This window comes from Pagrus pagrus (genome assembly GCF_965226575.1).
Source record: "Pagrus pagrus genome assembly, chromosome: 3".
Classification (NCBI taxonomy): domain Eukaryota; kingdom Metazoa; phylum Chordata; class Actinopteri; order Spariformes; family Sparidae; genus Pagrus; species Pagrus pagrus.
Genome location: NC_140187.1, coordinates 11,377,346 through 11,391,474, shown reverse-complemented (window position 1 = coordinate 11,391,474; position 14,129 = coordinate 11,377,346). Strand labels below are relative to the sequence as shown.

Sequence of the window (14,129 nt, the reverse complement as noted above, 5' to 3'; positions counted from 1 at the left end):
CTAGTGATTGCACAATCCTCTATGGGTTTCCCCACGCCGACAGCTTTAAAAGAAGAGCCAGAACAGAGGAGCAAGGTGATCTAATTAAGACAGGATGCATAATTATTCAGCACACATCTCCTCTTCTCGTTTAACAAGCATTGCTGGTTCTTGTTCTGCTAGAAGTCAAATCCCTGATTTCGACGTTGTTGCCTCAAAAAAGTCTAGAGGTGGTTTTAAAATGTTTTGTTAATTGCAACTGAATAATGTATTGACTTGGGAGCAAAATGTGAGGCTGTTTAAAGTGGTTGCTCATTAATCCTCAGAGTTTTTTGTTAAACACACATTTGCAGGCCTATAAAGTGAATCAATTTATGTAGTTACTATTTATTCCAATACAATACTCAATACTTGTGTCTTGTATAATATCTGTTGTTGCTAACTTGACAAAGGAGCCTTTATTTTGAAAGTCAAACATGTTGAATCACACGTGCTTTATCAAGCAAAAAAAAAAAATAAGACTAATCCTAACAAACCTATAAAAGAATAGTTGTCCGGTATCCTGCTTGCTTTTTTACCATCAGATGAGAAGATCGATAACATTCTCATGAGTATGCAGCCTGTTAGCTTAGCTTAGCACGTAGATTGCAAACAGTAGGAACTAGCTATAGCCTGTCTCTGTTAAAAAGTAACAAAATCTGCCAAGTAAGCTTACTAATTATATTTCACATGGAAGAGATTAGACGAACAAGATCGTTAATTAGTGAGCTTTTGTTGAGAGGCAGGTTTTGTTACCATTACACAGGGCCAGGCTAGCTGTGTCCGTGTTCCCGATCTATGTGCTACATGAAGCTAACCGCCTCCTGGCTGTATCTTCATATCTACTGTAGAGACGTGAGAGTTGTATCGGTCTTCTCATGTAACTCTCAGGAAGGATATGTTAGTAAGTAATGGAAATGTGTGTGGCAGAAGTGTTTTTTTTATATATACCTCTTTTTTTAACTCGTCAGCTTTGTGAGACTCGGTGTAGCGCAGGCTCCATCTGTTCATGCCAGCACTAAACTAAGCATATTTGTAATAGAAACCTCCGACTGTGTGTGTCTGTTTGTGTGTTTGACCACCTGCCTGTCTCCACTCAGCGTTTTTCATACTATAAAAGCTTGAATTAAGGCAAAAGTCAGCAAAACTTACCTCTTTAGTTTTATCCATTGCCTTTAAAATGGCGATATTCAGGCTCTCCAGAGCTGACAGTACATTGAGATACTCCCCCAGGTGCTGGGAAAAATAATCTAACAGGAGAAAGGAAACAAGCTGTCAGTGTCAGAGCACTGTCAAAGCAATTTGTGTCAGTCTTATTCTGACTCCTGAGAGTTGGAGACAAAGTCTTGTACGTGTGACAGATTTCTACTAAAGGACCACGACGAGGGCATCGAGAACATCTTAGAAATGGGTAAAAATATCCACGTTTAGTTTGAAGTCAAGCTGGAAATGTTCACGTCTATATATGCGTTGCAATAATGCTCATATCATTTAAACTGATACAGTGTTGTTTTGATCACGGTTTTAATGGCATATGTTACAAAAGCTGCTCATTCACACCTATGTACAGCTGGTGACAGGAGCTGAAAAGATGGATTTGACGCCAGACCATAAAGAAACTCCTACACGCGCTCATTTTTATGCAGTCAGTTATGTTCGCAGAAGTGAGAAAACAATTTATTCAAATCAATTAAAGTAAAAGGTTGTGAAACCATTTGTGCCGTCAGATCGGTAAAGCAGAGAAAGACTTTAATCATAATTAGCTCTTGATTAAAGTTAACCAACGTGTGGCCTCAATATGACACATGAATCCAAGGTGACTGGATCAGCGGCACCTTTTACGAGCTGAAGTTTATACCGCTCAGAAACACTCGGTAATGACAAGACAACGAGTAGCCGGTGAACTAAATCTGGATCAAGCGGAACATTCAATCATGGAAACCGTAAACGTCAGATGGAAAAGATGCCATTCCCGCCAAATAAATTATGCACAAGTTTTATTCTGGGTGCGTCTGGTATTTACAGGTCTCTGCCCTATTTCTTCACTCTATTCAGGCCATCTGACACACACATGCATTTTTAAGATGGTAAAAAAAAATGGGTCAATAGATCTGTGCCAGCTTTTTCTTTCACATTTACAGATTAGAATCAGTGTTGCAGGTGGCAGTGTTGATTGTAGTGTTAGTACTGATATTTCACCTTAAAAACCATAAGAATGAAGACGATATACGAGATGTACGATGCTTTCTTATGGAGAGCTGAGAAGAGTGATACCACTCTCATGTCTGGATAGCAAATAGGAAACAGCAGCTGGTTATCTTGGAGCACAAAGTCTGGAAATAGGGGGGCAGCTGGCTGGCTCTCTTAAGGTAAAAAAAAAAATCCTTCCACCAGAACCTCTAAAGGTGCCAGCACACTATCAGAGCTGCTCTGTGATTGAATACCGTCTCCTGAAAGCTGACACTTCAGATTAAGTGGGGCTGTGGCCTACAGTTTCTGTACATTTCAGAAATTACTGAACTTCAGTCTCCTAAACAACTGGGTTACATGCTGGCATTCCGACATCCCAAAAGTCCGACATACCGCCATTCCGACATACCACTATTCCGACATGCTAACGTCCCGGCATTCCGACAAAGTTTCACCATAATCCGCAACCCATAACCCTAACCCTTTTAAAAGATGTGTCGGAATGGCAACACGTTTAAGATCCTTGATTGATTTGAGCTTTTGCGCCGCCTTTAGATGGCTAATGATTTAGCTTAGCAGCTAAGGTGAAGATTTTTGCTTTAAAAAGATTGTAAATAATGTCCTTTCAAATCAATTCTGAACCCTGGAGCTTCTGGAGACTTGGTTCACACCAGACAAGTTTTTTCTACATTTTAAAACAAGTCCCCATCTACTTCAGTTGTTTCGAAGAATGCTGCAACTCTGTTTTGCTCCAGAAATGTTTTTTGGGCTACGAAACACCTGACTTCTCATCTGCATGAGGGTAAGTAGACGACTGAATTTTCTTGTTTCTTGTTTCCACCTGTATGCTAAGCTAATCTAACTAGCTGATAGCTCTTGCTTTATATCTAACAGAAGGATATACCTCATCTTCGCATAAAAAAACACACAAAACAAACGAACAAACAAACAAGAATATTCCCCAAAATGTTCAACTTGTGCTTCGAATGTTGCTACTGATAACTTAGAATTATTAAAGACATCAGTTTTACAGAAACGAAAAAGCTGTGACACAATAAATCAGGCAAATCACTTTCCCACCAACCTGATAGCTTGTCAGTGTCCAGATTGCTGCAGGGCAGAGATAAAAGCAGAGGAGATAAAAGGGAGACACGTTGGGAAAATGAATTAGGGAAATTAAAAGTTTTGCTGCTCTTTACTTCTGCTAGACACATTTTGTAACTCCGAACTGTGTGAATATTAAAGTGTCCGCCTGAGGATGACACACACATACAAGACACCTGTGTTAAAACCATGCCATTTTGTTGTCCCACATGGGGAATATAGTGTGTTTCTTTTGTTATTGTTGTAAAAGGAATTTTTCTTTTTAACTTAGTCCACCGTGATAGAAACATTAAAATCAATAGTTCCTTGTTTACCATGGCAGAAATGATTACTTTTTAGGCTAAAATATTCTCAGTATCACAGTTTGATAAAAGGCAGAACCATTACTGCATGAAAAGGTCTCCCGCTGCTTTAATGGAATTTTACAGGTCATTTTCACAGTCAGACGCAGACCGTAAGCAAAGCTTGTTAATGGTTTGCGCCATTAAAAAGGCTCACACAGCATCTGTGGTCAAAATAATGCTTTTTCTTTTTTTCCATCGCTGTTCTAAATTTCCATTTGGATGGTGACATCTATGCTGAGATGATAAATCTTTTTCTATGTTTTTGGGGTTTTACTAGCAGAGGGAATATTCTTTGTGTTACGGGATTTTAATCATCATCACTAAAGCCTGCACAGGTTTTAGAAGTGCTTTCTGTTTCAGAAGTAGTCTTGTACAAACAGCAATGCTGGTCGAAAAATGAGAATAAAGACATCAGAGCTCAGTTATTGCTAACTGCCTCGAAGCTTGGAGCGGGGTTAGAGAGGTCTGAGAGCCGGTGTGTCACATCAGTGACAGACTCAGTGTCCGATTATATAAACAATTTAGAAGACAGTGATGGAAGTCAACCAAAAATAAATGTAGAGCTGATACCGTACACAAACACTGGTTTGTGCAAAAAAGAAAAAACGTCTTACAGCGTCAATTTAAAAACTTCAATGCATCCTAATGTACTTGCTTGTCTGTGCGTGGGTTTGTTTATGCGTGCCCATGCCATCTTGTGAGACTAACACAGAGACATAACAATCACAGTGAATTCATTATTTTACATGAGCCAATACACACAGGATGAGTCTTACACAGTCTCTTTCCAGTATTAGTACAATGTAAACGAGTGTGGAGGTGGAAAAGGCAGCACAGTCAAGGATAAAATGTTGGCAGTTCATGTTTCTGCAAACTACTGATATGTTCGCATTTGTACGACTCAAAGGCTGCGCACCATATTTATAAATCTACAGAACATGTCATATCACGTCATATCAGACGGTGGAGGGGATGATGTTGGAGTTGCAGGCGAGAAGTCTGCCAAGCCAGTGACAGCAGGCTGAGACTGCGTTTCAGAGTGACACCACTGGATATTTTTAAGGAGACCTTGCGACAATTTCCAGCTGTATGCCGTCCAAAACAGGTACATTAAGCCAAAACATGATCTTTTCCTAACCCCTTTTTATGATTAAACCTAACCAAAGTGAGAGCAAGGTAAAGAATTTAACCTAAGGAACCTTAAAGTTGCAACTTATCCATTGTTTACAGAAAAGTACATCGCCAGCATTTATTCGGCAACTGGGTTGAAAAAAGGCTGCAATGTCTACTCCAAGAAAAACGATAAACATGACTGGCTTTACAAAAATGACGAAACTTAAAACCATTCCTTGTACCGCAGCAGGGGAGAAATGTTTCTTTTCCTCTGCGGCTGCAGTGAGTTACACATTCTCTGCAGAACAGTGATTTCAGCAGCCACCCTCAGGCCGACTTCTTTGATTGCAATTTCGGGGGAGTAGGTTTTGAAGTGTCGGCCACAGTATTTTATGTCCAAAGGAAGGGGGTAAACATTAATACCGCCTGCTTGAGTTTGCTCGCAGGGCTCATTTTTACTCAACACATCCCTCCAGCTGTGAGGCATTTGGACTATAAGTGTTGTAGAAATCACAACAAAAAAAACTTTTGCAGCTTCAACTCTTTGCATGGATTAAAGTCAGAGCCAATTTCAGATGAAAAAAAAAACAATAACTCACTTATTTTGTCGGCCATCTATGGAGTAGAAAAGTTCCTGTAGCTCCTCAGTGGTCAGGATCCCGTCGGCAAAGTAAGCATTGAACTCGTCAAATGACAGCTTGCCATCGTCTGAAACACAGAGCAAGTAGGACCTTCATCATCATCACAAAAATATAAATAAATAATGACTGCATAGCAAGAGTAAGTAAGTGTAAGTCTGGATAATCAGCCTAAGATCTTAAAGAAAAGACCAGATTTGTGCTTGTTTGTGTTAATATTTATTCTAATTTCAGCGCATGCTATAAAGTTTAATCTGAAAATGAATAAAATATCCAGCTATATTTGATATGCTTTAATTATCAACTCTAGAGACGTCATTTGAACCTACTGTTTCATTAGTTCTCTCGTGACTCATCACCTTTATTTCTATTTCTGGTGTGACAGCACACTGATCTAACAACCTGACGAGCACCTTTCAATGCAAAAGGCTTCATCTAAAAAATGTTTCCCTTGTTCTACCTTTGCACTCGGCTCTTGAGCTGCAGCACACAGTGTACATTACGGTGAGTTCTAAGGCTGAAACAAATTATTATTATGATTTTAATAAGTATGTTTATTACATTTCTGAGGTATTACTTCTATAAAGATTCTATCAGATTTCTTTTATATTATAATGTTTGAGTCCAATGTGACCAACCAACCAACCAGTCAACCAACCAGTCAACCAACCGACCTACTGACCGACCATCAACCAACCAACCAACCAACCAACCAGCCAGCCAGCCAACCAACCAGCCAGCCAGCCAGCCAGCCAGCCACCCAATTCAATTTACAATAATATAAAGGATGTTAAAGCAGTAAATTGTTATTTTATTTAAATCATATTTGACAAGCTGGAACCAGGTCACATGTTTTTCTTGGTTTACAAAAATATCAGAATTGTTCATTTAATTATTTTTTGGCAGCTCGACTTTCAGCACCAGTTATGAATTTGGATTGGTGACATGCACTCAAACACAAAAAATATACTTTTTGTCACACTTACATGTGCTGTATGTACAGTATAAGCTGATGAAGTCATTATCACTAATTGTATTACTACTTAAACTGTACTGAAATACTCCACAAACTGTAACTGAAATAGAAGAGGCTACATATTGTCGGCAGATTGCCGTGTTTTACTTCTCCTGGTAGTTAACTGCGAGCACAGCTTGTTGTGACAGACAATGCACAGAAAAAATCAATAACAGCAGATAAATAGCTCGCTTGTCATCTGTGAAGAAGTGCTCCTTTCGTGAGCCTACTATCAATCTGTCTACTGGCACAGATTCCATAGATCAGTCAGCAGTTAGGCTGCCAGAGAGAAACGGCTAGATGTTTTAATCTTCACAAAAGAGTCCACATCGACAGACAGACCGAGCCATGACAGACACTCAAGCAAACAAGCAATCAGAAGTATATCGGAGCGAGCTGGCCGCTCAGTCAATGTGAACGAAAGACAGAACAGAGTGGTCAGAGCGATAAAATAGAGCCAAGATGGCACACAGACAAATTAGTATGAGTGTGAAGCATTTGTTGAATCAGGCAAACAGACTGATTTTGTCACGGAGGGTCACACAGCTACTGAGACAAACAAAAGCCAGCCAGCCATGTCTTCACTGCTCCCATAAAGGAAGTTATCGCCGCTCATTTTTTTTGACTTGGCCACGTTTCTAAACCTTCTGAGTAAAAGACGACTGCTGGCTTCATAGCCCCCGCTCAGTAATCTGCCCAAATAACGACCCTGTCAACACAAAGACAAAGTTAACAAGAGCGGTTTAATATGCCACGGGGTTCCAGTTGGCTGACTCAGCAAAGCTCAGGACTCAAGGGCGAGCTCGAAGGCCATCTGTTCTGCTGGAGCCTCTCTGACGCCGCTCGTCATCACCTCTGACAAGAATGCATAATGCGCCGGTCGTGACGATGACCTGATCTCACCACTTTGGCCTTAGATGGTCTTTTGTGATCTTCCTCCCACTTTCTATATACATTTTTTTTCTCTTCCACTTAGATGCAAGACCAAACTTGTAACAGGACTTTAGACATCTTTTACGCTTGAAAAACAAAACATTATTTCAAATTGGCTCCGTGCCTCTGTTTCTCTCTAGGGTACAAAGTCCAGAAGAATTTAATTGAACCACAATATAAAGTTTAAAGATGTGAACAGTGTTATACCTCCACAGCGTCTTGCACCACACACCAACTCAGACTCTCTAATAGAAAATCCTTTGGATCACCACAGTCATGTACTATTCATTGCTTAAGGAGAAGAGAAGTATTCAGTATTATAGAGACACCAAGTGTCATATTTTGGCTTCTACTTTTCAGAAAGTAATTCCCGACAGTACTGCCCCCGGGGCACGAGGAGAACATTATGTTAATTCTTCAGATGAAGAAGTCAGTGTGGCTCCATCTTTTTCTTGAAAATGCCCACTTCAGCTATATCAAAGCATACAGTTGACACGTGCCTCGATAAAACTCTGAAGTCCACGTTCTTCACTTAAAAGTTCCTTCTTACATAAGCACGATTAACATGGTCGAAGACTCGTGGGCTCCCCAGGCTCAGTAGCTTCAATTAAACTGAAAAGCAGTCAGCTTAAAGATGTAAACCAATCAGAAGAGAGGAGATGACTGCAGTCATTATTGGCCCTAATTTAACGTACTGCAATGAAACTATCTCAAGCAAACAAAATACAGAAAAATGTAGATTATTGACTCTAAAACAATAACGATTCCCTCAGTATGGATTTTATATGGGGAAGATATGACACTTTTATATGCCTTTGGTACTTAGTTCATACAGTATATATACCATCTGTAGTTAGTTTGTTGATCTGAGTCCAAAGACGTCTTTGTCCTCCTCTCACTGTGTTGTATTTGGAAGGATTCCTATATTCGGGGTGCCAGACAGGCAGCAGTTATGCTCAAAGTGACACTCATGATAATCTGTTTGATGGACTAACGATCACTGCTGGCAGTCTCTTCTATTCAAGTTGACAGTTCTGGGTTAAATGTCAACGTCCTCTCCATGAAAGAGGATGACCGACGAATACACAAGCTTGGGCCTTTTTGAGTTTTAATTCTTCTAATTAGAGTTTTGTGATGAAGAGAAAAGATTAATTAGTCTTTCGTTAGATGGCTAATAAGTCGATTTTGTTGCATTACTCTGTACATTGAGAGAATAATGATACTCTTCTTTGACTTTTGAGTGACTAACGCTAACTCCTACCTTACATCTTCTTTCAAATATCAAAAAAACACAAAAATACAGTAGGGGGGTCGGTTGGGTTGAGTTTTAGTGATTGTCACTTTTAGACCTGAGAGATCTAGTGAACGTTGTACAGTATTTGTTAAAAACAAACAAATAAACAGCAACAACGATGATAAAAGCAGTAAATGTATATTTTTCTCGCATACACCAAATGCCAAACATCAATCCTGATTTCAATCTCACACGGGTCTTCAAGGGATGCTGGTGACAGATGGCATCAAACGATGGCCTAACAGGATCGAGATGAGAAGAGGCTCTGCAGTCAGGTGTGGGGATTATGTGTTATCTCGATAGTCATACCTGTTGGTCTGCTGTCACTTTCAAACGCTGAATCATCCCTTATAACACCATCTGTTTTGATGACTAAAGGGAGGGATGTGAGGGTGAGATGGGAGGAAGGCAGAACTGATGTTGACACCTATTTGCCAAACAGGACATCCTTGTTCAGTCGAGCATCAATCCGAAGTGATGTTTGTCATTTTATGTGTGTAGTGTTTCACCGCTGTATTATTTATCACCAGGCTTGTACTGCTTCTGCTGTTCTGCACTGATTGATTGTCTGGGGGTCAGGACCCCATGTGAGGTCACCTGGTAAGGAGAAGAGTTGAGACCTTTACTGACCCAATACGGCTATTGTTCATTTTCTAGACCACTTTGTGAACTCTCTCTCCCTCGTTTCAAGCTCGCAGCTGTATGTTAACTAATATAGTTGTGTAGTTGAAGCTGTGTATCGTGCAAATGCTTTGTTACATTTATTGTTTTATCTATCATTTCCTTCCTACGTTCAACAACCACCATTAAATCAGTATTGTTCTCTGCTATGTATTAGATTAATTTCTATGATTTGCACATCCCTGCACAAAACTGTAAATCACTTTCATTTAAATAATGGTGATATTGTAAAAATGTATACTTGTTTGACTTTGAGTTCTCATCTTCTTTTTATGTCATCTCGTACTATGTTTATTGCACATGCAAAGGCTAATTCCTGGTACGGTAAAACGTACTTGGCGATAAACCAAATCCTGATTCTCTCATACTGAAATGTTTAAAATCCACTGAGTCAACTAACAACTGCTCAGTGCTCTTTTATTAAAAACTGTGCGCATTAAAATGTCAGTGACTCTCGTCGGCTCTGTATCATCCTCTTACAGTCGTATCAGAGCAGCTGCACCGACAGATTCCCAACCCAAACGCCAGCTGATGCCTTTAAACGAATAAATCATTCACGCGTGGCCTAATGTCATATAAGACACACAAATGGGTTTCTTTAAATGGATCGCAGATACTCATAACATACACATTATGCAAAGTGTAAACACATAAAGAATTGCTCCTGTCACGTTTTCCGGATAATGTGAAGCTATTCCTGGAACAAAACAGTTAGTTTCCCCGTGAATTACTTAATTGTCTGCAAGTGAATCGTACCGAATCAGCAGATGTTGTTGACCTGGTTTTAAAAGAGAACAGGAGCTCATTGAACAAATACCTTTGTGCGTCTCGCTCACTTAAAAGGAGACCTTTTTGTATTAGGAATTTTGTATTAAAAAGCTAAACGGCTTGAGACAGAGAGGCTGGAAGTCTAAGAAATTGCGTTATTTTAACATATTTTGCAAGTCAAGTAATTTCATCGTGCAAGAAAATGAGTATCACGAAGCTCAACTCTATAATTTATCACTGCGGCGCTGTGTAGCTGTTTCATTTGCCAACAATAAACCACCATTATGCTGAATGCAGATGTGGATATTATAATATTCTCAGCACATCTAACTGTGTGATATCCTCCTTTAACCAGTCGAAACCTCCATGCATCGCGTTGCCCCACAGGAAAATCATTACAGTGAAAGAAAGAAGCTATAAATCACAACGTGGGTTGAGTCGAAGGGAATACGCACAAACTGCTCTTGTTATACTGAGCCTGAAAATTCACTAAGGAATTTCAAGGTGAGAAAAAAAAGTGTGAGGCTGCTCCTTCAACACTTATTGGCCTTTACGCCTTGAGAAAAAAAAGTCTTAATAGACTAAACAAAGTGCTCAGAGGATAAGAGTAAACAAGAACCAAATGAGCGAAGTGAGAAAGTCCTGTAAAGTAGGGCACAAAGTAGGCCGCACTCTTATCTCTCCAAAGGTTAGTCCCATCGCAGCCTCTCCTAAGTGGTTTATAAATTCCCACGGACGCATCACAGCTTCAAAAGCAACTTGTGTTACTGAGAGAGTCGGGCCCGGTTCTTTATGGTAAACTCCTATGCACTACTGTACACCCGAACCATCTCAGATCCTGGTATTCTTAGCATCGATGCTCTACTTAGGATGCGTTCCACCACCACCAGGCCATCTGTGAGGAAATCTGTGATATAAGCTGCCTTTTAGCTTCCATACTCTGATTTAAGCCCGCATGCTGCTTTTAGATCACACACCCCTCCCGCTTCTCGATTCTCCACCTCACTAATGGTCTGAAGCTCGCTGGTCTTCTCCTCCACGTCGAAGCACATGTCAGGCATGCAGCAAGGTTCATTAAAAGCTGTCAAGTTGAAAAGTGTGTATCTATGGGAAATCTGGATATCTGGATAAAGATGACTGCAGATTTTTTAAGCTAAATTCAAGGTTTAGTTTTGTATTGATTTCTATAAGGATATCGTTTTTTTGACATAAACTTTAAGCTGGTATAGATAAACATTTCAAACAAGATCACCGATCTATGACCATCCTCCCAATTAGGCAGTGACACGACTGGAGTTATGCAAGATGGCTAATTATCCTCAGGATTTCATGCACTTGGGTAATAGTCAGTTTAGACCATTACATGTTTGGAGTACAGAAGTGAAGATGAACCGAACCTCAACAACTCAAGTCCTCTTAGTAGCTTTTTGCAACACTCTCAACCGTAGCTCAAAGACTGTGACTTACAGTCAGAAGCTTCAGAAAAAGTTGCATGTGGCCACTTTAGGCGACTTACTTTGTCCGACTCACTAATGTGGACTGTGGGTATAAGCCTTGGCTGATTATACATATCATAGACTTTAAATAGAACTCGATAGCGAAACAAAAGATGGTGCCCAGTCAGTCCAATGAGAATTGCTCGCCTGGCGCAAACGCCAAAAAACTTTCATCGTCTCCGAGTTTAATTCCAGATTGTGCGGCCCACTGAATATGCACAGTAGCAGTTTAATCGCTTTTGTCAGCTCAAAGAAAGTTGCACAAATATAAAACCTCGATGGATAAGAAAATAATACTACAAAGAGTAATGACTGACCTTGCTTGCAGTTTGTCCTGTCAACAGTTTTACGGATGAAAATGCAATACCGCGAGTAACCACTGGGCAAAAGCGACAGCAAGGCTGAGTGGCACCCTAGTATCCAGGTCCACGCTTCACGTTCAAGTCCCTGTCTCTACAGGAAACATCTACAACAACCTCCAAACTAGCAACCTACACACAATCTAGCCACTAATGGTACACAAATAAGCTAGCAGCTGTTACCAAATCTCCCCCTCCAACACTATTTTGCAGGGGCATCATCACTGCATCCTGCTAAAAGACACTAAAACGGTCTGTAGAGCTGAGGTGCTAAAGGCACACAACAAGCGACTGATTTATCTTAGATGTAGAAAATGACCCACTGCCTAAATAACGTTCCAGAGAAATACAGTACATGAACCTTAAATGGGGAATTGTTTTCTCATACTTTCACCAATTAAAACTCAATAAAAGGAACAGATGAGATGTTTCTCAGTACATCATATACTGTATCTTTACATTCAGCTACAGACATAATTTAAATAACACATACTGTTTTATTATTCAAGACGCTCTACTTGTAACGACCTCATCTTTACTTTGTTGATATTAAATACACAGCATAATCCCAGCGGTGTTTATTACTAAAAGATAAAGAGCAGTGAACGCAGCGCACTATATTTCCTTTGTGTTTCTCTTGCATATTACCATTTTCTCCACAATTGGTTCAGTGGTGACAGTCATCTCGGCTGAGCTTGTTATAATAAAAAGTGAAAACGGTGAATGTACCTGGCTGGAAGCCGGAGAACAATTCATCACGCACAACACTCATCAATGTGAAGGTTAAGAGCTGTTGAGAGGTAATTGCTGTTTGAAGGCACGCTGGCTGCAGCCCCTGTAACAATGCAACAATGTCCCATGGATACCGTTCTTTGCTGATGTGTTGTGGCACCTTATTTCATCTGGTGATACACAGAAATAAATATCTTTTCTGGAAGGGCATTCATAGCTACAGTGGCAGCAGAGGCAAGGAAAAAATATTTAAAATCTTACGTTTGGTAAAGCAATATTCCTTCATAAATATGTGATGTGTCAGGCAAATTTTTATTCATGGTGCGATGTTATGATAATATATGGAATAGCTTTGTTTGCAGAGGATGAATATGGTGAACATGGGATCGTTTAGCACAACTGCAGAAGGATTGGTTTCAACAAAACGCAAAAAACAAAAGTATCTAAAACAAAGACATCTTCCGGTATTGTCAGTCTCACAGACTCAAGGACAAAGGATTTCTTCCTGAACTCAACAGTAAAAGTTCTTTGTCATTGATGAAACACAACCACTCACACACAGAAGACGCGGCTCGTCATTTTAAGAACTGGAACAAGCTCAGTCACATTTCCTGGGACTTGTTTAAATCTACAAAGTCACGACAGTCACTCAAGTAAAATTAGATAAGACAGCTCGAGGAAACGCAAGCACATGGAAAAGTCATTTAATTACACTACAACTCCCAGAATGGATTTAACATCACAGAATGATGATATATGTCAGTGTGTGAGTGTCCGGGGGGTACTGAAAGACAAATCGTAACTTCAGCAGACCCTGTTTGATCCCTTGTAATGCTTCACTGCAACTTACAAACTTGCAGTCCCCTTAAGGCCAATACACTGTGCAGTAACATTTTACTGGGCCATTATATGTCTCACTGTGGGTCTAATGAAATCTTGGCTGCAATCCTTGGCAAACTGTTTTAAAGGATATTAGATTTTGCAATGAATGCCTGGATATTGCACTGTATTTTTCAAAAATAACACTTATATACCATCTTTAATATATGCATGCAGTGTAGTGCAGTACAAGCGGGTGCCTTTGGTCATATCCAGCCACATTTGTGGCAACCAAAATGTAGATTTTAAGCCAAAACACGGTCTCTTCTGAACCCTAACAATTGTTTTTTGTGTCTCAGCCTTACCAGTCACAAGCACAGCGTTGTCACAAAATTAAAATTAAAGAAACGTAAAGTTGCATCATATCCAAGATTTGCAGAAATGTACATAGCCAACACTTTGTCTGGCAGTTGGGCTGTTGTAACATTGGTGTTAGCTGTTGTGTTCTTTGTCATTTCATGCCATATTCTGACACGGTCATAACAGTCACATTGTTGCTCCCTAATTTCAGCCTAAAATTGCTATCCATAGATGCCACTCCGCACAACTACCTGCTTTAAGGTGC

At 40.0% G+C, this 14,129-nt stretch overlaps 1 protein-coding gene across 1 annotated transcript in view; it reads right to left on the bottom strand.

Annotated features, from left to right (window-relative positions):
• The window catches only part of necab3 (N-terminal EF-hand calcium binding protein 3), a 40,668-nt gene that overhangs the window by 18,788 nt on the left and 7,751 nt on the right, over positions 1-14,129 (bottom strand). The window contains exons 3-5 of the mRNA XM_084348135.1: positions 5,369-5,477; positions 3,293-3,318; positions 1,171-1,268 (exon numbers count right to left, since the gene is read on the bottom strand). Of these exons, the coding sequence (XP_084204261.1) occupies positions 1,171-1,268; positions 3,293-3,318; positions 5,369-5,477 (233 nt within the window). The remainder of the gene's footprint in view (positions 1-1,170; positions 1,269-3,292; positions 3,319-5,368; positions 5,478-14,129) is intronic.